This window comes from Neodiprion lecontei, chromosome 4, assembly GCF_021901455.1.
Source record: "Neodiprion lecontei isolate iyNeoLeco1 chromosome 4, iyNeoLeco1.1, whole genome shotgun sequence".
NCBI classification, from domain to species: Eukaryota; Metazoa; Arthropoda; class Insecta; order Hymenoptera; family Diprionidae; genus Neodiprion; species Neodiprion lecontei.
In genome coordinates, this window is record NC_060263.1 from 27,682,128 (window position 1) to 27,706,631 (window position 24,504).

General features: G+C 45.0%; 2 protein-coding genes across 2 annotated transcripts in view; both read left to right on the forward strand.

The window, feature by feature from the left end:
* The window catches only part of LOC107219892 (cuticle protein 19.8), a 230,372-nt gene that overhangs the window by 89,042 nt on the left and 116,826 nt on the right, over positions 1-24,504 (forward strand). The window lies entirely within an intron of this gene.
* LOC124294100 lies at positions 15,288-20,414 on the forward strand. The gene has a single exon (XM_046737964.1). The coding sequence runs from the start codon at positions 15,288-15,290 to the stop codon at positions 20,412-20,414; it is 5,127 nt and encodes a 1,708-aa protein (XP_046593920.1).

The following is a 24,504-nucleotide window of genomic DNA, read 5'->3' on the forward strand; positions in this document are numbered from 1 at the left end:
TTTACAGGAAATTCAAAAAATAACCCGGACACTTTATCAATCGTCCTCGTTTTACCGAACAGTCGAACAGGGTGCGTGTAGTTTGGAGAAAGCGGAACTATAATCTTATGTTAGTCCAGTTTTACTACGAGGCGCGTTTCGTGTGCTTACTTCGTGCAGCGGACTTTGGCCAAACTCTCTATAATCCGGTAAAACCAACGGAGCAAGAGACGGTACGGAATGATCCTACGGGGCGTATCCAGTGGGCAGTAATTCATATCTCTTGGTTTTTTCCGCACATTCGGATGGAGACATTTTGCGAAACAAACAGCCGAGCAAGGCAGTCGTGACGCAGCGTGTGGCTGTCTCGCTATAGCGGCGTAACGCAAACACGAGGGTATGCCTCGCTTGTCTAGACTTTCGTTCCTAGGAACAACCGCGGGACCGCGGAGGCTGGGAGAGGCTCCCCGGCGATGATCTGGTATTTATGGGAGCACTCAGCACCCGGTGATATACGGGACATCTCGCGGTATGTGGTCTTCCCAGCGCCGCAGCGCCGGTGTGCGGGAGCGTCGCGACGTCGCGAAAGTCAACAATTATTTTCGTTTTCCGAGCTTCCCGGTCCCCGACCGTGTTGCGGATTTTTCTTCCTTTCCAAGGGACACGTCAACATCTATCTACGTGTAACAGTTCTCGCTTCAAAAAGTATCTCCCAATAAAGAAACGGGTCACAAGAACTCTGTTTTACAAGTACGTTGAATTTGTAATAACTTTGGAAATATTTGTGGCTCTTTTTACAAAGCACAATTTCTGTTTCTGATTTTTATCCTGAACTATACTATAACTTATTGAAATTAATAATCATCGGCTTGCGTAACTTTTTTCTTCTGTTCATCTGGCATTCTAGTTTCACAAAAATGTTCGACAATTTGTTTCGAATCAGTATTTAGTAAGTATACCGGAATATCAAACTCCTTACGCTCTATAAATTCAAATCCTAACTTGGTAATAAAATCAAATGAATAAACTTTGGGGAGTATCGTGCTGAAATAAATCCTAGTCGAAAAAACTATTTTTATGACCTTGTACAGATAAAGTTGACGATCAATATGAGATTCACTGCCTGCAATTCCACAGTCTCAGATTGAATAAAAAGAATGTTAGTAACGCAGTAAAATTTGTCCAAAATTTTTCCAATCACACTGCCTAGAATGATATGAAAGTTAGTAAAATGTAATCGACAGTAGGTAGTTTAATAAATGTGTTAAAAAAAATGCCAATGCGTTTGGAAAGGTTCCAGTTGCATATATGTGCATCTGCATATCTTTGCTAAGTCATTACAGCATGCAGCACAGCTGCAGCGGAGACGCTCAAGTTCTGTGAGAGGAAAGTACGGCTTACAGCCTTTCTATTGTTCCGGCATTGTACAACGCGTGTTTTTCGCTTTATTACAAGAGCATATGCAGCTCGGAAAATGCACTAGTAGAGAGACTCGAGTGGAGTGGGAATGCTTTTACTCCGAGTTACATTTGAACGGGTGTTGTTTTACAACTTTCCGTATATGCAAAGGCAAGTTTTTAAGACCGGATTGCACGCTGTTGGCAGAGTTTTAACGTTAACTTTTTACTAGCTATCGAGATTTATGTGTTTTCATGTCACCCGTTCTCCTGTCGATGTCCGTACGAATGAATTGCTTTTTAACCGCAGACACGTAGCCAGCTTTTCTCCTGCAATATTATCGATCCAAAAAGTGCGTACCGGTTTTCTGCTCATTTCACTGCCATTTCTATGAAACGTTTTAATCAGCAGGAGCACAGTGTTTATTCTTAAAAAAAAAAATTTAATCACGATACACAGAATTGCGATCGAAGTTATTCCAGCATATTTTCATAGACGCACAGATTGAAATAGCCAAATTTTATGAGTTCATTTACTGCTCATAGAATTTCCTATGCAAATATTATATCGATTTTTGCGTCCGTTGCCTCAATATTTGCTCGGTTACATGATGCAATATTGCTTCTCCTCATATTGGCCGATACGAATTGAATATAGTCCGGCGGTCTGGTAACATCAATTAATCATTCTGTATAACGCAGTGAAAATAGAGATAGACGTGATGTTTGATAATATCCGGATAACGAATCCGATGATTACATCGAAATGAAAATTGTTATCCCTGTAGAGTGGATTTTATGAACGTCGAGGTTGTTGAATCAAGCTTGCCCGATTGTTTAGCCAAAAAATTGACGAAGGTCTTTACACCGGGTGCTTGACACGGAGAACTCGATTAATTACTTTGGCGTAGCGCTGCTTCAGGCTTCGGATCACGTTTATCCAGCTGTCATCTTGCGGGGGAAAAAAAATTGGCAAAAAGCTCAACAGCGTCCAAACTAAACTGATCAAAAGTACGTATATATACGGTGACATAGCCCGGAGCTAGCTTGATGTACGACTCAGGCTGCCACCCAACGAGTCCCACCCTGCCTTCAAACACCAAGTTTTTCCTTTTTTCCCCGCTGCGCATGGAGCGTAACTCATGACAAATATAGAACGAATTGTCAGCCCACATAAACTGTGAATGTAATTTAATTGAGCCGGGGAAATATTTTCTTGTACTAACATTTTATCACTGAGTATTAACGAGTTTCATTTCTTCTCGAGAACTTCTCAAAGAATATTTCTTAACCAAAGATGATAACGGTGAAATCTATTTTTTAATACTTAATTTCCTAGCCGAACTAAAACGTAACTAATGTCCTTTCAAAGGCTGCTAACAGATGGGGTACAACGAATATTTTTCATACTTGTTTAGGCGTTGCTTTATTTAAAACTGGTCATTCATTCAGACCCTAAACACACAACTGTTCCAACAGTTACTGACAAAAGCCTGAACCCTTCTTTGCCCTCGCTCGTCATCGCGACGCACCTGCGTCTTTGGATATAAGCTCTCGTATCGCCGTCATACCGGCTACCTATAATACCGCGACAAGTGCGTGCGAGTTAGTCGCGTGAGATGCACGTCCGGAAGTTTTTTCTGTGTCACTCGAGGCCTGTCACCGACTCTTTCCCTTTTCCGTGCCTTATACATTGTACCATTAGAAGTTAAAATGATAACGACCAGACTGCTGGCCGTGGTGCAAAGCATTTTGCTTGGTGTGGGAGAGTGAAGAAAAAAGATATTCTACTTCCACGGCGCTCGAAGGAAGCAGATTTCGTTATTTTGGCGGTGGGACGAGGGGCTGAATGTCTCGAAACGAGATAACTTCGGAACGACTAATTAGGAAGCAATGCGCCAATGAATAATGAAGAATTGTTACATTACTCTGGTTAGGCTCGAGGCAATCGGCCGGAGGAAGTTTTCTTTCGGGGGCCGAAGAAAGATCGTCCATCAACGCCAGGCGGAGCATAACTCTTCTTAATTTTCGACACTTACGAGGCAGCCCAGCAAATGAATACGTGTCCGCGAGTAAATCGTCTTTTTGATTTTCAGTCATTTACCACTTTGTCAGCGACCTCGATTCTCTCACTCACCACATTCGTTCTCGCACAGCGTAATATATGTCCGCGTGTACTCACCCTCACGTATAATATTCGGCTACAAGATAAACGCCTGAATTATTTCCCCGATAACCGTATTTCCAAGCATCGAAAAACTGATGATAAAATTTCAGAACATCGGCGATTCCAATGTTTCCGATAAATTGACCGGCGGTGCGTGAGATCAACCGAACACCATTTATCACGTCTTCTCAAACCACTGACAAGACGCCGTGCAAAGAGCCCTTGACACTCGTTGCAGAAGCGGATTTCACCCCCATCCTTTTCACCCTTCATATGACCCACCGTATGTAAATGAAGTCTGACGGTCATTGAGCCTCGATTTCACCAGGCACACCATGCCATGGGAAATTCAAAACTCTTCACACCCAGATCCATTCTCGATCGAGCAGAGGGGAAGGAGGGACAAGCTGCCAAGCCTACGTTCGATGGGTTTTCCAGAGTCACTCGCCGATCATTATTCCTAATTTCTATATTGTGACTTGCTAATGATTTAATTGCCGAAATGCAGCAGCTTCGCACAATAGGCACAAAAGCGGTTCACGCCAATCGACTTCACCCATTCATCCCGCGTCCGATCGATTCCCACGTGAGAAAAAAGCACTCGAATGGTGAGTGGTGAAAATAAAGTTCATTTCTTGCATAGTCGTGCAAAAAGTTTGAAATGCATCGTTGACGCAAGGTTGGGTTTCAGTTGCGCCAGACAATTACACGCGTATTCAGACGAACGGGACAACACATTTATCCACACATGTGCCGGGAACATAAACGCAAATAGACGATTTGGTTATTCAAATCAGAGCACGGCTGCTCCGATACGCGGGCAATTGACGGGCTGCATTTGCATACGTGAAGCTACAACGGGCATGGAAGAGTATCGTGCAAGTATTTGCGTCATGGTGGCGCTTATGCGAAGAGCCCCAAGGCAAGAAACAAGAGTGTTGCTCTTCATGAGCATTGGCTGAGGAGGAGCGCAAAAGGGAGAAGATGGAGGAAGATGGGGGGTAAAGTCACGCGATTGCAATGATAAACGTTTTGTTCGAGATTGCCACGGGGGCTGCCCGTCAAACTGCACGCAAGCTAGTCTATCCCATATAACTTTTTCCGACGTTTCCTCATTCGCTATCGTATCTGCCATGGAATCGCTGCAGAACCCAGTGGTGAATCTTTTGAGTTTTCGTAACAACAGCTTCGCACCAAACGAGCTAAGCGAGTACATTTTTTGATATTTCTGATTTCAGCGCGGTGAGTTGAGACCTTTTCATGTGCCTACGTGTACTCGATTGATGCATCATACCTCCGCACGGTTGGCAATTGGTGCACTTCGATCGGTGGCGATCTCTAATTGGGATTTTACAACCAAGCTCGTTAAAGTCAGTGAGAAAGAAGTAATTCTCTACCGATTCGTCGAGGCAAGGGTGAATCATGCCAATCAACCCTTATGGTGTTCGAGTTGCTGCACGGGATGCCGTGACCCCTTCGAGTGAGCTCCGAGCAAGAAGGCCTCCCACGGTGCGATAATGAATTAACTGCACGTACCCTGTCATTGGCACGGTGAACCATGAATGAGTGCGTGGTTTTTGGACTGGGTAAGTTATCGATACCTTTCCTGGTAACAATGCTCCTGCTTGTCCCAGCGATTCGACGTGCCAGCTACACTGCGGCTCATCGTCGTCATCACGCTGCGTCCCAGGACAGAAGCGATAGGTTCACGGGTGAATGAACGGAAAAAGATTTCTTCCTGCCCCCCTTTTTTCGCGAATCTCTGACTGTGCTTATCCATTCTCTCAGGTCCCCTCGCAAAGCGCGGGTTGATAACAAGCTTTCAAAATAGGTTAGCGCTATTCGCGTAAAATTAACGAATCCGGGGTGAGTCAGAAAGTGGAAGATCCCCCGGCAGCGAGCGATGCCCCCCGGCGTAATCAAGTGAAGCAAAAATCCAAACAAGCGCATCTGTACCGTTCCTTGGTCTGATGTGGGTGCGGGGGGCATGTTCGCCCAGTTGGGGTTGTAACAGGATCGGAAACTGCCGAGTCGGCGAAATCGTTCAACCGCGTTACCTGCGCTAATCGATCAATTTGCATTTTGCTGTAACTCGGAACGAGGAGTACCTACAGTGCAGCGCGATGTTAATGTGTTGGTTTATAGTAAGCGGAGTATGCTTGTGGCTCGGTAGTTTACGGACAGTTTTTGGCGTGGATGTGTCTCGAGAGAGCTCTGCATGATACAAGTTTTGACTTGGTTTTGTTACTGTTGTGCGGGGGGATCGGGATAACGCGAGTGAATCTGCTCATTCAAATATTCCGGCAAACTTATCCGGCCAACGTGTCGTTAATGGTCCGATGCATTGTTATTATGAGTCTAAAGTCTCTTCTCGAACGGTTAAATTGCGTTTTTGGGGTTGAGAAGTAGCGCAGCCGCCTTAGGCGGGTAATAAAATTATCATTTATGCGTGGGTGGAGGCGGCAGGAGCTGCTTCAAGTTTGATGCAAATATGCTGTCTGCTGCATTATTCAAGAAGGAACTATTAGAGTATGTATCTATTCCGTGCAGCCTATATATCGGTCTCGTACATGGGCAAAGTGCAACTAGGCGTACCAGTACCTATGGAATAACAGCTCAGCGGCCACATGTTTCTGTGCTTAATGGTTTAATATATTCCTTTGGAGTGGTTTGTTGCTTGAGACTTTAGATCCGAGATTACTTCTTTGCTACGCCCGCTCACATTCTACAAACATAATTTATACACACAACACACAGTGTAAGATCATAACGGTTTCGTAATCATTGTCACATTGTTTGACTCGTGAAATCACTGTGCAACTCTAGCTTTGACAAATTCTGTAAACGTAGATGCAATTTGCTTTTGTGAGGATATGCTCTGTAGCGTTTGATTTTCGAAAAACTTTTGAGCTCACACATGGCAAATGTCACCATTTTTTCAGGGGTGTATCGGTCGAAAGAATTTTTGAGAAAATTTCTTCTGTTCTTGACATGCGATCGATACTGTCTTCTGAAAATAGAAGAACCTTAAGGGTTGAAGGTATTCAGTGATTTTTTCACAATCTTACTCTGATTTCCGAAGATCTGAACGCTATTAATTTTTTTTCCATCACTCTGGAAAAAAATACTCAGAAAAATATTGTAACTTGTCTGAACCTGTCTAGTTTCCAATGCATTGGTCACAAGCAACTCTCCCTATTTTTATTATCGGCGTCTTTGGAGTATCAGTATACTGTGTAAATACGGTAATATTTTCCGTGGAAAAACGACCGAAGCATGATTCTTTGAACCTATACGAAATTCCCTGTTAACAAAGACTGATCATAGTTTTTCCCATCAAGTCATGTTGTATCCTAATTTTGGGTGAATACATTCCAAGGTAGGCGGTACAGGAGTATAAGCGGTGGTCGACGTCACGGTAGCTAATGAACAGTTAGACACCGGTTTCCCAACAAACTACCCTTCATGGTTTGGGGTGGAGAGACATGGGAGCCACGGGCCTTCCACACTCCCGATGGATTTACGGCTTTTGAATATGCAAATAGCGGTCCAACTAAGACCAGAAGTTAGTCAAGTCAGAGACTTGGTAAATGGTTGGTCAAGGGTCGACCAGTGGCTTCTTGTATTGACGGGTAAATACATTCCAATCATTAGCGTTCCATGCCTAGTATATAGGTATATAGTATATATGTATACGAAATTCATTGGAATCTCGAACGATTCTTGGAAGGAATGATCGGAAGAAGAGCGACGACATCGATAGTCACTTCTTCCGAGCACCGGTTATGTTATCAGTCTTTCTACTCGAGGCACGTGCGCATCGTACAGTGTATATGTACTCAGCGCGAGCCCCATTTATTACCCCGGGAAATCCAACCCCTTCGAACGTGTCCGTAGGCAATGAAGAAGAAACGAGATACCGTCCAGGAAAGAACAAAAAAGAAAAAAAAATTATCGAGTTCTGATCTCTTTTGAATTTGTAATATCTGATCATCGACCCGAGTCATTATCACCCGTTATTACCACGGAGTAGAAGTTTTCCAATGAGTTGTGTGCAATAAAATACCCTCCGGCATTAATGCAAGCGGTTCCCTGTTTTCGCGGATCCATCTTCACCCCTCGGCTGAACCCTAGGAAGGGTTAAGGAGGAAAGGGCTGCGCTTGCCCGGAGATTAAAACTCCGTAGATGAAGGGTCACTAGTTGGGGTAATCCTCGATTTGGGTTTAGGGATTCGCGTGTGCAACATGACGCGTTTAGTGGTGCCGTAACTGTCGGGATGCGATATTGCAGCATCCTCGGCGTATGGAACCATTTCCGATCTGTTGTTGTCACCAAGGGTGGACGGTTTAAACGGAAGCCCCGATGAATCTTGCTACCGTACTGAAATGACGAAAGGGTTGCGGTATTCATGATCGGCTGGCGATTAGGTTATGCACGGGGGAAGGAGTAGCAGCTTTAAATTTCCGCTTAACAATTACGTGAGATAAGTTGAAATTTATAGGCTAGAAAAGCTCGTTTAAAACCGTTACCTTTTATCGGCCACGTTCCTATCTTAACGACGAAGCGACGCTATAGTTTCACCGAAAGTAAAAAGAAGAAAGAAACATGATAAATAAAGTAAATATAAAACTTGAACGAACACCCGCGTCCGTAGCGAGATCTTTATTCCTTGGATCTGTCCGCAGGCTCGTACAGCTCTCCTATAAATGTCTGGGTATTGAAAGTGCTGGCGACGTTATTGTTAGTTATCACTATTGAAAGAAGAGTACTATAAAAAGATGTTTCTTTCCTGATGTGGACGATCGGGCCGGAACATGACCCACCACGAAGCCGGGGCAAGACAAGAGCGCGATCTTTAACTCAATTGAACATTCTATTTCTACCTAGTACGGAGTTGTAATTGATGGCGCTAGGTGACACTTGATCCTTTCATTCCTCCCATAACGCAACGCGTAGGCCGTACATAGTCTGCGGACCGAGAAGAGAAGATCCAAGAGAAAAAGAATGAGAATATACCTGGAGGGTGCGGGTGGCTGCTTAATCGGATCTTAATTTGCATAATTTCGTATGAACATCTGTAGCAGAGTAGTGAGGACTTACCTTGCACGGTGAAATAAGCCTTTGTGTCACAGTTGCGGTCGGACAAATTGTGACGCTAGATGATGAAGAAAAAATACGAGACTAATCTATGAACTTGAACTCGATTTCGAATCAGATAAAGAAAAAAAGAAGCGCGTCGCGCACTTGGAAAAAGAATCGTTTCCACACCTCCGACGGCTAATAAAAATTGAAATAACTCAGGGTTTCATTTCCGAGAAGTGGCTGGTATTAAGTTCTTTCACAGAAAGAAGTTCAGCCGGGCTAGCGAGCCGGGTACCCCCGAGTTTATTAATAGGATGCACACACGTTTTTCTCCATCGTGTTTCTAGGTCGTAACGTTGGTCCACATGTGTGTACCCGCGGCATGTACGGCTTCTCTTTTTTTAAATATTGATTTATCGCCCACTTTCGAGAATCCAGAGAATTTACAAAGTTGCGGCTGGCTCTGTTTCTCGTGGCTAGTCATTTCGCCGAATTAATACTCGGGTTAAGCCACAAGACTCGTCGGCTACACTCGCAAAGACACCGTTAAAACGCCCTGTTTTTGTCGCGCCGCCACTTCTCACCGAGAGCGAAGTCAAATTCAATTCCATTCACCACCGCATCCCAGTTACGTCATTCATTTCTCCCCAACTCTCGCGTAATTTTCATAATTCTCTTTCCCCCACTCGTTCCCAGCAGCCAATCATTTCTGCAAAGTGACAGTGAGCAGCCGGTTCTTCGGCACTCTCCGTTTCCACAGCGCCAAAACCGCGGACTGTCTTCCGTATACTCTGCGTCTTTCAGCCGGCCTTTATCTGTTAATAATCTGATCAAGCCGTGGCTTTCACAGACCAACAATCGCGTTACAAGACAAGGCGGAGATGAGAAGGACTTGAATTCATTCTCGGAGCGAGACTATTCTGGCACCTCGAACATTAAATTCCCGGCCTTTTCTCGTCTTCGACTTCAGTTTGTCGGGTGGTGAGGATCCGTCCCTTCTGTCGTTTCCCTGTCTTATTCATTTTTACATCTTACCGTTACTTCGGTAACAGAGTAAGCGGTTAAATAAAGCTTGGTTTTCTGTGTAGTTTTAGTAACGCACTAACGCGTTTCGACACGCGTCTTGAACTTCTTTCGTTTACCGTCCATACGTCTTCTGTGCATTCGTTATTTGTTTACATTCCATTTCTTACCACGATATTTCCATAAAGTTTGTAATACATTATTTGGTTTGCGACAGCAATGACTGTTCATCCAGGTTCCAGCTAAATCGGAATATATATGTATACAGGGTTCTTCACGATGAGTGACCGCGAACCCAAACTATTCCTTATCTGATTCTGCAGTAATCGATGCTTCCTGCATGGCGAAAATCACGCAGATATCACGGACAATTTTATACGGTATTCATACAATCTAAAAATGGTCAACTACGAGACCCGATATATCAAATACCACCGTTGCTTGGCGAGAAAGCAAGTCGAGGATAGTCTATCTTGTCCTGTTTAGTAATTATGTGACGAGCATGTTGGAAAAAAAAAATCGGGAGTGGATATCGTTCGCTTGATTAAGGCATAAACCTGATGTATTTATTATGCACATTGAGATGTGTGTATACTTCTATCCATACGCGTGAAGACGTCGCAGCTCAGGCGTCCTTCGGAGTAGAGCTGTTTCCGGCGTAGAAAAACAAACGTACCTCCGGTTGAAAAAATAACCGTAAAGCCGCAAGTGGTGAAGAGAGGGTGAAAGGGAGGCGATCATAAACGATGAATTATAAAAAAAGTCCCGATAGGGACGAAACGAGGTGAAGATAATTCGAAAATAACGGATCAGAAGAATGAGCAACGGCCAAAGTGTCTCACTATGGTAGACGGATGTGACTCTTCGCTCAAGACTTCCGGCATCTGGCTTGTGGTCTGGACATTAGCCGTGTTTCAAATAAAAATTCAACTTTACTCGGCGCTAAAATGGGGCTCGTTTTGTCTCGGTTTAAATTTGGAACGATTAAACTTCTCGCTCACCAAGCGTTTCAAGAAGTTTCCATCCTGCGCAGGGTCACTTTGAGATTTCAATGCTCTTAGTTCGGGATGCATCCTAACATTTGAGCTACTCATATGTTTGGTAAAATAGAATCAGCCTGAAAGCGAAATTGTAATCGGGTGGTTTTAAATTAAAAATCGATAAGGCCATTTTTGCATCAGTTTCACTCATTGTCAGTCCATCATTTCGCCACGGAGCAATCGAGTTTCGACGATATGGGTTGAATTAAACGGTTCGGATCAATCGCGAATACGTGCAGAAAATAATTTATCATCTACCGAAAAGAGTTGTCAATCACACGTATTTCGACCCCTATATTGCAAACATAAATTCAAAGCGATAAAACATGGCGCTGGTAAACAATCGACAATACATGCATCGCATAACGGCCCGCCGCAGGATTTGGCCACCGAGCTCGAGTTTTACGATCCGTTGTTCATTTTGTAGGGCCATGATTTTTTAATGCTCGTCAAATATGACCGCGGGTTGAGGTATAAAATGAAAACCGAACTCGCTCGGTTCTAGTTGATGAACAAATTCTTCCGGCAGTTTGTCACGTGTTCTGAACAATTTGTTGTAGGTACAGTATTTTGCGAAATTTTGAGTATTTTTCTGTCTTCGGTAGCGTCGATCGTTCGCTCGAACGGCAGTCGCTTCCGGTATCGTAGGAAATATTTGTAGATAAGTCAATCGAAAAGATTGAGGATGCAATTAAAAATAAGCCGCTGGATAAATCTTTTAATATGCATTTTTTCTCTCCCTTTTTCCCTTCTTCTATCGGGCGTGCCGCCGCGCTTTTTCCGGCAGCTATATCAGTCGGTGTAAACGTGTATATGAAATAAGTTGAAAGGATTAGGTTTGGTAAGTCGTGTTTCTGTCCGTTTTAATTTTTTTTTTTTTTCTCTTCTTCTCCCTCTTCCTCTTCCTCTTCTTCATCTTCTAACGCAGCTCTCGGGGAGATTCTCATATAATAATTATTAGGAGGGCTCGACGATTTCCAGGCCAGCCTGTCTTTCGACGGCAGATAAAAATTTCGAGGTTTTACTGCCTCGACGCGGGAGATGCAATGTGTTCGCCTCCGACGAGACGCCGCGCCGCTTTCGGTGAACCGCCTTCGCCTAATGGATGTGTTGCGTCAACCGGTATAAATCTGTCAATGGGTCTGCCTAATTTACTTTTATATTAATTGGTACCAATGACAGGGCCCCGTTATTGCTATCGGTACACTCCGTAACGCGCTTATCTCTCCGACCGTTTTCCACGCTCGCCATAATATCTCGCTTGTCAGGTCAAGGGCGCTTACTTACCAAAAGTCAAGTTCTGTTACCGGACTCAATGAGGTCAGAAGTCGGGATTTTTGCCGTGATAATTAGGAGATAGCGTTCACCGGCATTAATTATCTCCTCGAACTATCGGTAAACAGCTCATCGCTGAAATTTTTTAGACCGCGATCAGATTCGTTGACCACTGATTCTTGGAATTTTTTCACCAAGGGCCAAAGCCTCCCTGCCACTCTCCATTCTCTGTTGTCTGCTCCTTCTTCTTCTTCCGACAGCAATAGAGAAGGGCATGCGGACTGAGATCGGAAGGCGGAGGCGGAGGAGCGTCGCTGGTACCGTGAAAAATGATTACACGGCCATTAATTACTAAATGTGACCGCCCTCTTCGTCAAGGTTCTCATCTGACCCCCGTATCCTCCCATAGACTTTCCAAACGCTTCGAGAAGCGATCCTTCCACGTGCAGGCGACGGTCCCCACCATCTGCGGAAATATGGCCGCTGCGACGGGTTGCATTGCGCAATAAAATTCCCTGTGGAAGCTACCTCGTAAAGTCGCTAAGGCGGCTAGGATGAAGCGAATGATGGTGAGTTTCACACTCGAGACTTCACACTTTCGGCCAATGAACATTGTCGGTCTTTTAGTTCACCGTTTGGATTTCTATGCGTAGCTTTGTTCGCCACGTAAACGGACTACGCGAGATAAAAACCGCTTAGGAGTTACCTGGAGTCATTCGTTTGCATCACACGTCACTCCACGCAAGCCCTTGAAGAAAGAAAATTGAACCTGTCAGAGATGGAAAAACGCAACAATTGCTCGCCATCGTATACCGGCCAGGGTAGATACATCCACGCCCTACTCAAACCCGCCTAACCTTCCCGAGTCGTATCGTTAACCAAGATAGCCCGTACGTGAGTCGGGAAAAAAGTTAATTGATTAAAAAAGAAACTCGAGGAAAACCTCCGTATCTTCAATAGACCCTATTGATGCTTTCATACTCGTAATTGGTTACCAACAAAGCAGGCGAAAAAGAATGTGGCCAAATGAAATGGTGGAAAATGTTCAATAGCATTCTTGACAACTTTGTAAATATGTATATTATATTTATAATCTATTTCAATACGTGGTTCGTACACAATTTAAGATATTGGATGATAAATACATTACTTGGTCATCAAGAAGCCGCACTGCGGTGGGTATTACTTAATGTATAGTATATTCGATGCGAAATTATATGAAAAAATAAAATGCTTTCAGTTCGCCGTATTTGGAGCAGGATTCAGGCTGCTCACAATCGGCTATCTAGCTGATCTTTGACTTTGGATTAAGTACTTATTTGAAATTGAAGAGAATTATGCGACATCAAAGTAGGGTGTTATTATTTTGTCAGGAATATGTAAATAATGTTCGATTGAATGATTCATTCATCTCAATTGCAGAAGAGAATTTGATATAATCTCTGGTGCCAATTAATCGCGGTTATTACCATGATCGATGACGTGAAGAAATATGAAACAGAAACATCGATAACTAAGAAATGGAACCAATGCGTAACTTGCAGTGTTCTTGGCGTACCATGCAGTGCACGGGTTAATGCATCGGCTTGAAAACTTCAAAGATGATCACGACCAGAGAATTATACCGAGAAGTAGAAAATCGCAGCGAGTCAGGCACGCGAATGTAACTGCAAGCAGAAGTGCAGCAAGCGGCACAAGGAACGAGATCTACTCTACTTTAAGCATACCAGTTACCGTCATTTCTATTTACTTGGGTATGTTGTGCCAAGCTTCCGCATTTGGTCCTACACAGGAATCTACCGTCTGGAATAACCTCCTCTGTACTTTGCCGTCTAGTTAACCGGGTTTTGGATTTACTTCCGAGCTGTTCAGTGCCTGAGCGTCGTTTTGTGCCCGTGTCATTGCAATCTCGAGTGCGAGCCGCGCTCGAACGATTCGTCTCCGCAGGGATGCCAAATCTCGCGTAGATGAGGAGGCGAGCGCGCATCACGCATTTTTTTTAAAACAGTCGAGTTACGTCGTCCGTCTAGTGACGATCGTGAGTGACGCCGTGCGTTCTCTCGTAACACAACCAAAAGACGAGAGGCCCAAATATCCTCTCGTATCGTTCGCTCCTCGGAGTAAGGTAGATGAGTACGGCCCGAGTGTCTCTCATTCTACACGGGACCGAGTGCCCATACACGCATACCAAGGGTCTTGCACCCTTCCATCATACAACGAGCCCGAGCGCTCTTGGTGTACTACCAACACCAATCATTCATACACGTTCGCTCTACGGAGTAAGGTAGATGAGTACGGCCCGAGTGTCTCTCATTCTACACGGGACCGAGTGCCCATACACGCAAATCATACGAAATTCGATCGAATCGAATAAAACAAAAATCACAATACGAAACGAACTCGAGATCGCGGTGGCACGAGCCAAACGGGCTGTAATCGGCATATACACATTCATATACACAATCGACACATACTTTTATACGTTTACAAAATACACGTTCATACTTCGTGGGTTTTTATGCCGCAAGGCTTTTCCCACAAGAGCCAATAAACATTCATAATTCGATGGCTCAAACGCGAGAGTTTTTTCATTCAAGAAAACCTCAACCTCTATCCTTCACCCAAATAAAAAGGGTTCAATTCAAAACTACGAGGCAACTTCGCCTATGAAGAAGCTTCGACTATACAAATTTGGTGTCAGAATCGGGATACGAACACACGCCCGCATAGAGGACAAGAAGAAAAAGGTGCAAACGTGCATCGTATTCAATAAATCGTGACACTCTTCGACTAGCCAGCCATCGTCTCCAAACTCATCACCCCCCAGTTCGCCATCGATGGAAAACGATCATCATCTACAAAAAGATAAGTACACAAACGGTACACGATTCTTAATATCGTATCTTACATTTTCTTTGGCGTTGTACGTCTTTCTATAGTTCATAACGTTCGACGTAGTCGAAAACACATTTCGGTCCAACGCACGCTTTGTGTGAAGAACGTAGCATGCATATATCCAACAATCACGTGTATAAAACATAGGTCTCGTTTTCTGTTATGAGAGTCTCGATATCTAGGCGTTGAAAGATAACCGTCGCACGGGGAGGTTTGTTTACACTTGACGCGGGCCGCGCTCGCTCTCTTGATCTTATACGGTGAAAGACGGACGAGTTCGCGCGCGTTTTCGAAAAGATACGCGCTGCACGGGAAGAGGCTTAGAGCCGACCCTTGAAAATCAGTCCAGCTTCGACATCGAACGCATAGACGTCGTATCCTGTTTTTTCTCGAAGATCTCAAATATTTGTACGCACAAGCTCAGTAAAATGGCTGCCCGCGTAAAGTTTATTAATCAAAAGCGTGCGACTTTAAAGGCGAACATTACCAAACTTAAGCGACTCACGGAGGACGCGGATTTTGAACCCGCGAACATAAAAATGCGGGCGGATCGTGTAAAAGAACAATTTCGAACATACGAGGAATTACACGATGAACTCGCATTATTAACCGACGGAGACGGTGACAACGTCGATGACTTCGACGAGTTGCAAGATCGATTCTACGCGATCATAACTAAAATCGAGACAGATTTATCATCGACAGCACCACAACATCCCGGTGTAGCAAACGTGACGTCGCTGCCGATCGACGGCACGCGTCGACTTAAATTGCCGGTCGCCGACCTCCCAAGGTTCGACGGCAACATCGAAAAGTGGCTATCGTTTAAAAATACATTTTTGACAATGATCGACTCTCGCGAAGACATAACGAAATTACAAAAATTCTTGTATCTAAAAAATTGCCTAGAGGGTGACGCGTTAAATAAAATTCTCATTTACAACGTGAGCGAAGAAAATTACGGGACGGCATGGAAGTTACTTCTAGATTCGTATGACAAGACTCGAATTTTGATAGTAAAACATCTCGACGCGATCCTCGAGTTGCCCGCGGTAAAAAAGGCGACACATAAAGATTTAGCGCGACTCGTCGACGACATGCGCCAACACGTGAACATGCTCGCGTCATTGGACGTGATACCAGATGAACACTTATTAGTCCGGATAATCGAGCGCGCGTTACCCAACAATATTCGGGTGAAGTGGGAAGAGACGCTCAATCTCGACACCTCGCCAACGCTCGAGCAAATTTACAAATTCGTCTCCGAGACCGCGTTTCGTTTATATACGCTCGAACAAGATGTATCGCGTTCCAAAACAGAGACCAATTACAAACGACCGCTTCCGAATTATAAAGATCAAAGCGGAATCAAGACACGACGCGGAGAAAATGGCGCGCGTACGTTAGCGATAGGCACGTCAGCAAAGTGCGTAGTGTGCAAACGGGAGAGTCATCCCATATACCAGTGTCGCGAATTTCAAAAAATGACGGTTCATCAACGGTGGAATTTCGTCAAGAGTTCATCGCTCTGCAAAAATTGCCTGCGCTCGCACCGCGGCAAATGCACTTCGACGCATTGCAAAAACTGCTCCAGGTTTCACCACACTCTTTTGCACAACGAATCTCCTGCTGCATCCACCCATGCGACCCAAGAAACGATACCATCGGATACACCTAAGTCGACAACAAAGGTAAATTTAACATGTAGCAAAATGATTACATACAGCTTCACGTCAAGGGCGTTACAGTCGCAGTTAATGCTGAGCGCTCAAATACGCGTCAAAGACTCACGCGGTCAATACCTAAAACGTCGCGCTTTGTTAGACACTTGTGCGACAGCGCATTTTATCACGGAGGATCTTGTGAGAGAATTGAAACTACCGATACGCGCGTGCACGATCGCGGTAGGAATGATCGACGACGCAAATACAATTTCTAAAGGCGCGGTCGAATGTACATTTTATTCGATACACGATAATTTCAACAAAACTCTCACGTTTCTGGTCATACCGAAAATAGCTGATAACGTACCGAACGAAATCTTTCCTCGCGAATCAATCGACTTACCGCGGAATGTAAAATTGGCCGATCCGCAATTCCATTTGCCTGGAAGGATCGACATCCTCATCGGGTCAGGGACAACGTTGTCATTATTATCGATCGGACAATGTGATTTGTCCCGCGACGGCTGTGATCTCGTCTTACAGAAAACTCAGCTCGGCTGGGCCGTTGCCGGCGGAAAATCAAACACGACGGTCGGGAAACGAACGTCGTGCCAACTAACCGAATTAAAGGAAACAATCGAAAAATTCTGGTTGCTCGATGATGCAAACGCTGGTCAAAGAAAATTATCAGAAAATACAAGCTGCGAAACTCATTTCATTCGAAACGTCACTCGCGAACCGTCGGGACGGTACGTCGTTCGTCTGCCGTTCCGCAGCGCCGATCGAGACCTCGGTGATTCGCGATCTATGGCTTTGCGACGATTTGCTGGCTTGCAAAAAAGGCTTAACGCGGACCCGGTCCTTAAAGCGGAATATCATCGCGTTATGAATGAGTACATAGAACTAGGCCATATGTCACTCGTTGTCGACGAATCGCTACCCGGTTATTATCTCCCACACCACGCGGTCATAAAGGCGACAAGCGCTACGACGAAGACCCGAGTTGTCTTCGATGCGTCCGCCAAAACAAGCATGGGAGTGTCGCTTAACGATACGCTGATGGTCGGCCCGACTATTCAATTGAAACTAATCGAGCATCTTTTACGATTTCGCAGTTATAAATTTGTGATTACCGCGGACATCGCGAAAATGTACCGACAAATTTGGATCGCCCCCAGCGATCGTCGGTACCAACGAGTTTTCTGGCTCCAACAGGAAAGAATTCGCGTATTCGAACTAAACACCGTAACGTTCGGCGTGTCGTCGGCTCCGTTTCTTGCGATACGAACCGTACAAAAACTTGCAAGCGATGAGAGCGCGGATTATCCTAAGGGGGCCGAGGTTTTAACGCGCGACTTATACGTCGACGATTTGTTATCAGGGGCAAACACCTTTGAGGAAATCGTACAAATTCGGGACGAAGTGATCGAAATATTGAAGCGTGGCGGATTCGACATTCGACAATGGGCGTCAAATCACCCGCAGGCCCTAAATAATTTGAGCAAAAAAACCGCAGATATCGATTTTCTGACAGACGAAAATCCTGTGCACAAAACACTCGGTATATCATGGAACGCGCGGAATGACGACTTCCTTTATACGGTGAAACGTATCGAGCCCTCCGAGAAGGTCACAAAACGATATATCTTATCAGAAATCGCGAAAATTTTCGACCCCCTCGGTTTACTCGGTCCGGTGATTCTCACCTCGAAAGTGATTATGCAACGATGCTGGAAAGCAAAAACTACATGGGACGAGTCCGTACCCAGCGCGTTAGATTCCGCATGGCGATCGTTCGCGGAACAACTGTCATTAATCAACAATTTAAAGATTGACCGATACGTTTCGACAAATAACCCAATCGATATCCAGATTCACGGATTTTGCGACGCGAGTCAGACGGGTTACGGAGCTTGTATATACGTGCGCTCTTGCGAGCAGGACGGCGAAATTCGCGTAAGACTTTTCTGCTCAAAGGGACGGGTGGCTCCGCTAAAAGATCAAACCATCCCTCGACTCGAACTCTGCGGCGCTTTGACACTTGCTCGCTTATATCGCGAAGTCCTCGAGGTAACGAGCTTTCGCGTGGACAAGACAATTTTCTGGTCAGACTCGACAATAGTTTTACAATGGCTAAACAAACATCCGAGCGTCCTAAAGGTGTTTGAGGCACATCGCGTCGCAGAGATACAGGAAGTCAGTAAAGACGCGGAGTGGCGGCACATCCGGACTGATCAGAATCCGGCAGACGCGTTATCGCGAGGTCAATTTCCACGGGAATTTTTAAATAACGACTCGTGGCTTCGGGGGCCTGCGTGGCTAACTCAGCCCGAATCCGTTTGGCCGCAAGTCGCGGTAACGCCTCAGAAGGATTTACCGGGGATTAAAAAATCATTGTGCATGTTCTCGCAATCGCAATCGGAAGAAATTTTCAAAAATTTCTCGTCATACACACGATTGATTCGTGTCGTCGCGTACTGCTTACGTTTCTCACCCAACAATAATGTCAAGGGCGTTTTGACAATCAAGGAAATTGAGGAGGCCGAGTATCGCGTTATTCGATTAATCCAACAAGCGCACTTTCAAGACGAAATCGATCGTCTTTTATCCGAAGAAAGGGTGAAATGCGCAAAACTCGGATCTCTGAATCCGCGAGTCGACGAGAGAGGCTTGATTCGCGTCGGTGGTCGTATAAATAAGGCCGATATCTCGCTCGATCAAAGAAATCCGATCCTTCTTCCGTCGCGACATCACGTAACCGACCTTTTGATTCGTCACATGCACGAAAAATTCTTTCACACTGGGATCCAATCGACATTATATAGTATCCGGCAAAGATTCTGGATACTAGACGGCAGAAATCAAATACGTAAAGTCGTGCGACGTTGCGTGCGATGCATCCGGTTTCGGGCTAAACCAGAGACGTACAAGATGGCCGACTTGCCAAAATCTAGAGTAGACAATGCACCGCCGTTCTACCACACGGGAGTAGATTATTTCGGTCCGATACTCGCAAAAGAAAAGAAACATCGGAATCGGAGCAGCATTAAAGTCTACGGCTGCGTATTTATTTGCATGTCGACTAAAGCTATTCATGTCGAGATCGCAAGCGATCTGTCAACAGACGCGTTCATAGCGGCTTTACGACGATTCGTCAGTCGTCGGGGCATTCCGGGCCATATCTATTCGGACAATGGGACGAATTTCGTCGGCGCGAACAGTCAACTTCGTGAATTTTACGCTGTCAGAGAGTCCGAAGACTTCCGTTCTCAACTGTACGAATTTACGTCGACCAGAAAAATTGAGTGGCATTTCAATCCGCCCCTCTCACCTCATTTCGGGGGTATCTGGGAGGCGGCTGTAAAGTCGTGTAAACACCATCTTAAACGCGTCATGTGCGATTTTTTGTTTACGTACGAAGAATTGACTACTCTAGCAATCGAGATTGAGGGCATTCTCAATTCGCGCCCATTGTGCCCTATTTCCACAGATCCAAACGATCCAATTGCTTTAACCCCCGCGCACTTTCTTGTTAGAAGACCGCTCACAATGCTGCCGGAAAATGATCTTTCGCTTGTTCCAGACAACCGAATATCCTCGTGGCAACTAATCACTAAGGCACGACAAGAATTCTGGCGCCGGTGGCAACTCGAATATTTGAGCGAGTTACAAAAGAGACAGAAATGGATAAATCCGACCAAAAATATCGCGCTGGACACGGTAGTCCTATTGATTGACAAGAACCCACCACGTATGCAGTGGCGACTGGGTCGAGTGGTGGAACTACATCCTGGAGACGATGGCGTAGTCAGGGTGGTCACCGTAAAAACAACTCGAGGACTCTACAAACGCAACACGAGATCGATTTGCGCTTTGCCCATAAGCGCTTGAGATTATCGGGAGAATTCAACGAAAACGATCATTTTCGAACTCTTCTCAGTTGAAATTTACAATTGATTCTTTCTAATTTTTCAAATTCGAGTTTTCGATTCATACTTACGCAAGATTCAGTCAATATACTATGTAGATGTAAGCCAAGGATATTTCTTCAAGGTCATATTCCAATTAATTATTTACTCTATGCATAAAATATCAACTTTAGACTTAAGGTAATCGCTGTAAAAGGATCAGTTATAATAAGGTTAATGACATGTACTACTATTTGCATAATTTTGTTCGTTAGCACTCCCAACGGGGGGAGGGTGTTCAGTGCCTGAGCGTCGTTTTGTGCCCGTGTCATTGCAATCTCGAGTGCGAGCCGCGCTCGAACGATTCGTCTCCGCAGGGATGCCAAATCTCGCGTAGATGAGGAGGCGAGCGCGCATCACGCATTTTTTTTAAAACAGTCGAGTTACGTCGTCCGTCTAGTGACGATCGTGAGTGACGCCGTGCGTTCTCTCGTAACACAACCAAAAGACGAGAGGCCCAAATATCCTCTCGTATCGTTCGCTCCTCGGAGTAAGGTAGATGAGTACGGCCCGAGTGTCTCTCATTCTACACGGGACCGAGTGCCCATACACGCATACCAAGGGTCTTGCACCCTTCCATCATACAACGAGCCCGAGCGCTCTTGGTGTACTACCAACACCAATCATTCATACACGTTCGCTCTACGGAGTAAGGTAGATGAGTACGGCCCGAGTGTCTCTCATTCTACACGGGACCGAGTGCCCATACACGCAAATCATACGAAATTCGATCGAATCGAATAAAACAAAAATCACAATACGAAACGAACTCGAGATCGCGGTGGCACGAGCCAAACGGGCTGTAATCGGCATATACACATTCATATACACAATCGACACATACTTTTATACGTTTACAAAATACACGTTCATACTTCGTGGGTTTTTATGCCGCAAGGCTTTTCCCACAAGAGCCAATAAACATTCATAATTCGATGGCTCAAACGCGAGAGTTTTTTTATTCAAGAAAACCTCAACCTCTATCCTTCACCCAAATAAAAAGGGTTCAATTCAAAACTACGAGGCAACTTCGCCTATGAAGAAGCTTCGACTATACACGAGCATTACATGGCTTACCGGATCCGTTGTTGGATGATTGCGTTTCTCAGGCGGGGGATGCTCGAGTCATATTTGCAAGATCGAGCAGGCGCTATAAGTCAGATATTCCATTCGTTGAACACGGTGAAACGGGTCCTGAGAAAAATGGAAATGAACGGTGTGGTTGACTCGGTAACAGATCAGGCTTGGCCAGGTGCACCATCGATTCGACACGCCGAACCCCCGCCGCCGGTGGTCGCACACCTATCGCCAAAATTCGCGTTGAGCACCCCTGATCGTTCGTTTCTACACGAGGTAGAAGACTTGAGACATCGCAGGCTAGTAGATGAGCAGATTGCTCTCATTATCTCTCTGCGCCGTGAACTCCTCCCCGACCCGGCACTCTGTCTTCCCATTACCCCCCCCCCCCCCCCCCCTCCGCCCCTCCCTTCACACCATCCGACCCCGACACTCGCCTCCCCTTGCTCCCACGTTTGCCGTCGACCTCCTCGTCTCAGCAAGTGATAACCAGAAAACAGAAGGTCCAATCGATGATTCGCGCAAGACAATTAGAACTTGCGCAATCAGAAGCTCACTCCGTGTCTCACATGGAGATTAGCCGAGGTACACCTCGCCGGTTTTCTAAATTGTGTGGCACATTGTGGTACATTAAAAAATATTGGGCACGTATTTTTTTATCTGGTGATTCGGCCCTTTGACGAGGAAGAACCAGCCGCAAAGTTTTCCTTGAAAAATAAGGGATAAAAGCCCCGAGGGTAAAAAGACTGCGCCTATTATCGTCAGCTGTTGATGGTGAATAATGTATAATTCATGTCATCGATGAAATTTTACGTCATGATCGAGCAATCTTAAGAAAACCGATTTCTGGAGGTAAACTTTTGGGTGGTTTTTCCCCTTGGACAGATCTAATGATACTTGAAAAAAAAATAAAAAATACCCGTCTTATTTTTTTTATACATACTGCAACGGATAACAGACTGAAGAAAATCTCCGCGGTACATCTCGGGTACTTTACACTCTGACAATAACAACGAAATTCTCTTTCGATTTTTTTCAGGTCCAAGGATGGGCAGTTCTGTATGCACTGGGTTTTTCGCTCACATGGGGACACCGATTAGGCACAATGATAGGTGTGTGACGGGCTTGCGAGTTGGCTGTATGATCAATATCCGCGGGTTTCGAAAACGACGATTTAGGGAGTTGTAGGCGTGCGTCGATTCCTATTCTTCTCGTGGGGCGTGTGTCGGAATGAAATTGTCTTCGTGCAAAGAGTTTGAAAGGCGAATCTTCGGGAAAAGGAAGCTGAGAAATTTCGCCGATAGGTATGTTTGTAAAAATATCTTCATTTCCAGGAGTGTAACAAAGCGCAACTTTGCCTTTTAATATCGCGAAGCCCTGGGCGATTCTCCGCAGTCCTCCTTTCATTTTTTACCTTCTACTTCTCTTTTTCTAGATGTCTTTTTCCTTCTCTGTTTTTTTTTTTTTTTTTTTTTTTTTTACGCCATTTTTCTCATTCCTCTTTTGCTTCCCGCGGCTTTGGAGAATTCATGAAAAGCCGAAACAAAGCTTGTCTTTCTTATGTCTCCTTTCCTTTATTCTCCTTGTTATACGCTGTTTCTTTTTCTTAGTTATTATTATTATTATACTTCTCTCTTTTTCTTCACCCTCCTTCTCTTCTTCTTACACTTCTATCGTCTGATGCCACGTGCCACCTTCAGCGACTCTTTTCCCAGCTTGGCGACGCGGGACGGCTCGCGAACAGACTAGAATTAAATTTATTCCGCTTATTTTCCTCCCCACGATCCGTTCATCTCGAACCCGAGATGAGAGCAGCGGAACGAAACGGACCGCCGTTGACAGTCGCGCTTTCACTTACCTGCAACGGATTGTGAATCGTCTACCGCGGTGAATTCCGTCGAACAGAGTCCCACTTTAATCACCTCTCCGAGCGTGTGATTCACCGACGAATATACCGACGCTCACACCTTCCAATCTCCGCAGTCCCGCAACGAATCATCAAAGCTCAAGGCTCTGGTTCTTAGATGTTGAGGGGCAGGTTGATAATCCGTCCCAGTGACGTGGTCAAGTATCCGAACAGCGTGTTCCAGGACATGCGAAGGAAGCGTGGGACACGCGTGGAGACGACGCGAAATCAGTGCCCGACGCACGGAACCCGGTCTCATAAATTGTAATTAAATTTTCGATGCAATCCGTGCAGCCGTCCGACGTCACAGCGCTCTTTTCCCAAATTGTGCTACACCTGTGTCAAGTGTCATCTATAGGAATTGAACACCCGCTGTGGGATCAAACGTCAAACCGCCCACCTATGTTTGCCTCCGGCATATGCTAATTCGTTTGCGTGATAATGTATGGGTAGCATCGCGCGTGTATTTCTATCTGCCTGCGTGGACGGTCGGTTGTGTACGACATATTCACAGCAAGCATTACGATCGGCGTGAGGACTGGAACGGTGAACAGATTAGTGGACAATGCCGCGTGTTTTCGCCTAAATAACGTCACGCTACCCGTCAGTTATGGATGAGGATGAGTTGTCACTGCCGGGTTTTGCCAGGTGAAAAATATCCGGTCACAATAGCTCGTTCAATTCATTAGCCTCGATTCGCTTTTCCCTGGGGGAAATTGAAGGTCTCGGTTAATTGGTGGGTATCAGATCTCACTTAACTTTTCAAAACTTGAAGGCATCGGCATGATAAATTCCGAAGGCGCGAAAATCCGTTTCATAGAATTTCGAAACGAAGAAAGTTGAGACATCGAAAATTCAAAGCATGAAGTCGTCAAAATTTTTATGAATAAAACAAGTCGTTTGAACATAGAAATGTCGAAATTGTTTATATGATTATATTACACTTTTATTTTTTGTATTTCGACTTTTTTGTACTTCGAATTTTCAAATTTCCAGATTGTATTTAAAAGATTTTCGTGTGTTTGAAAAT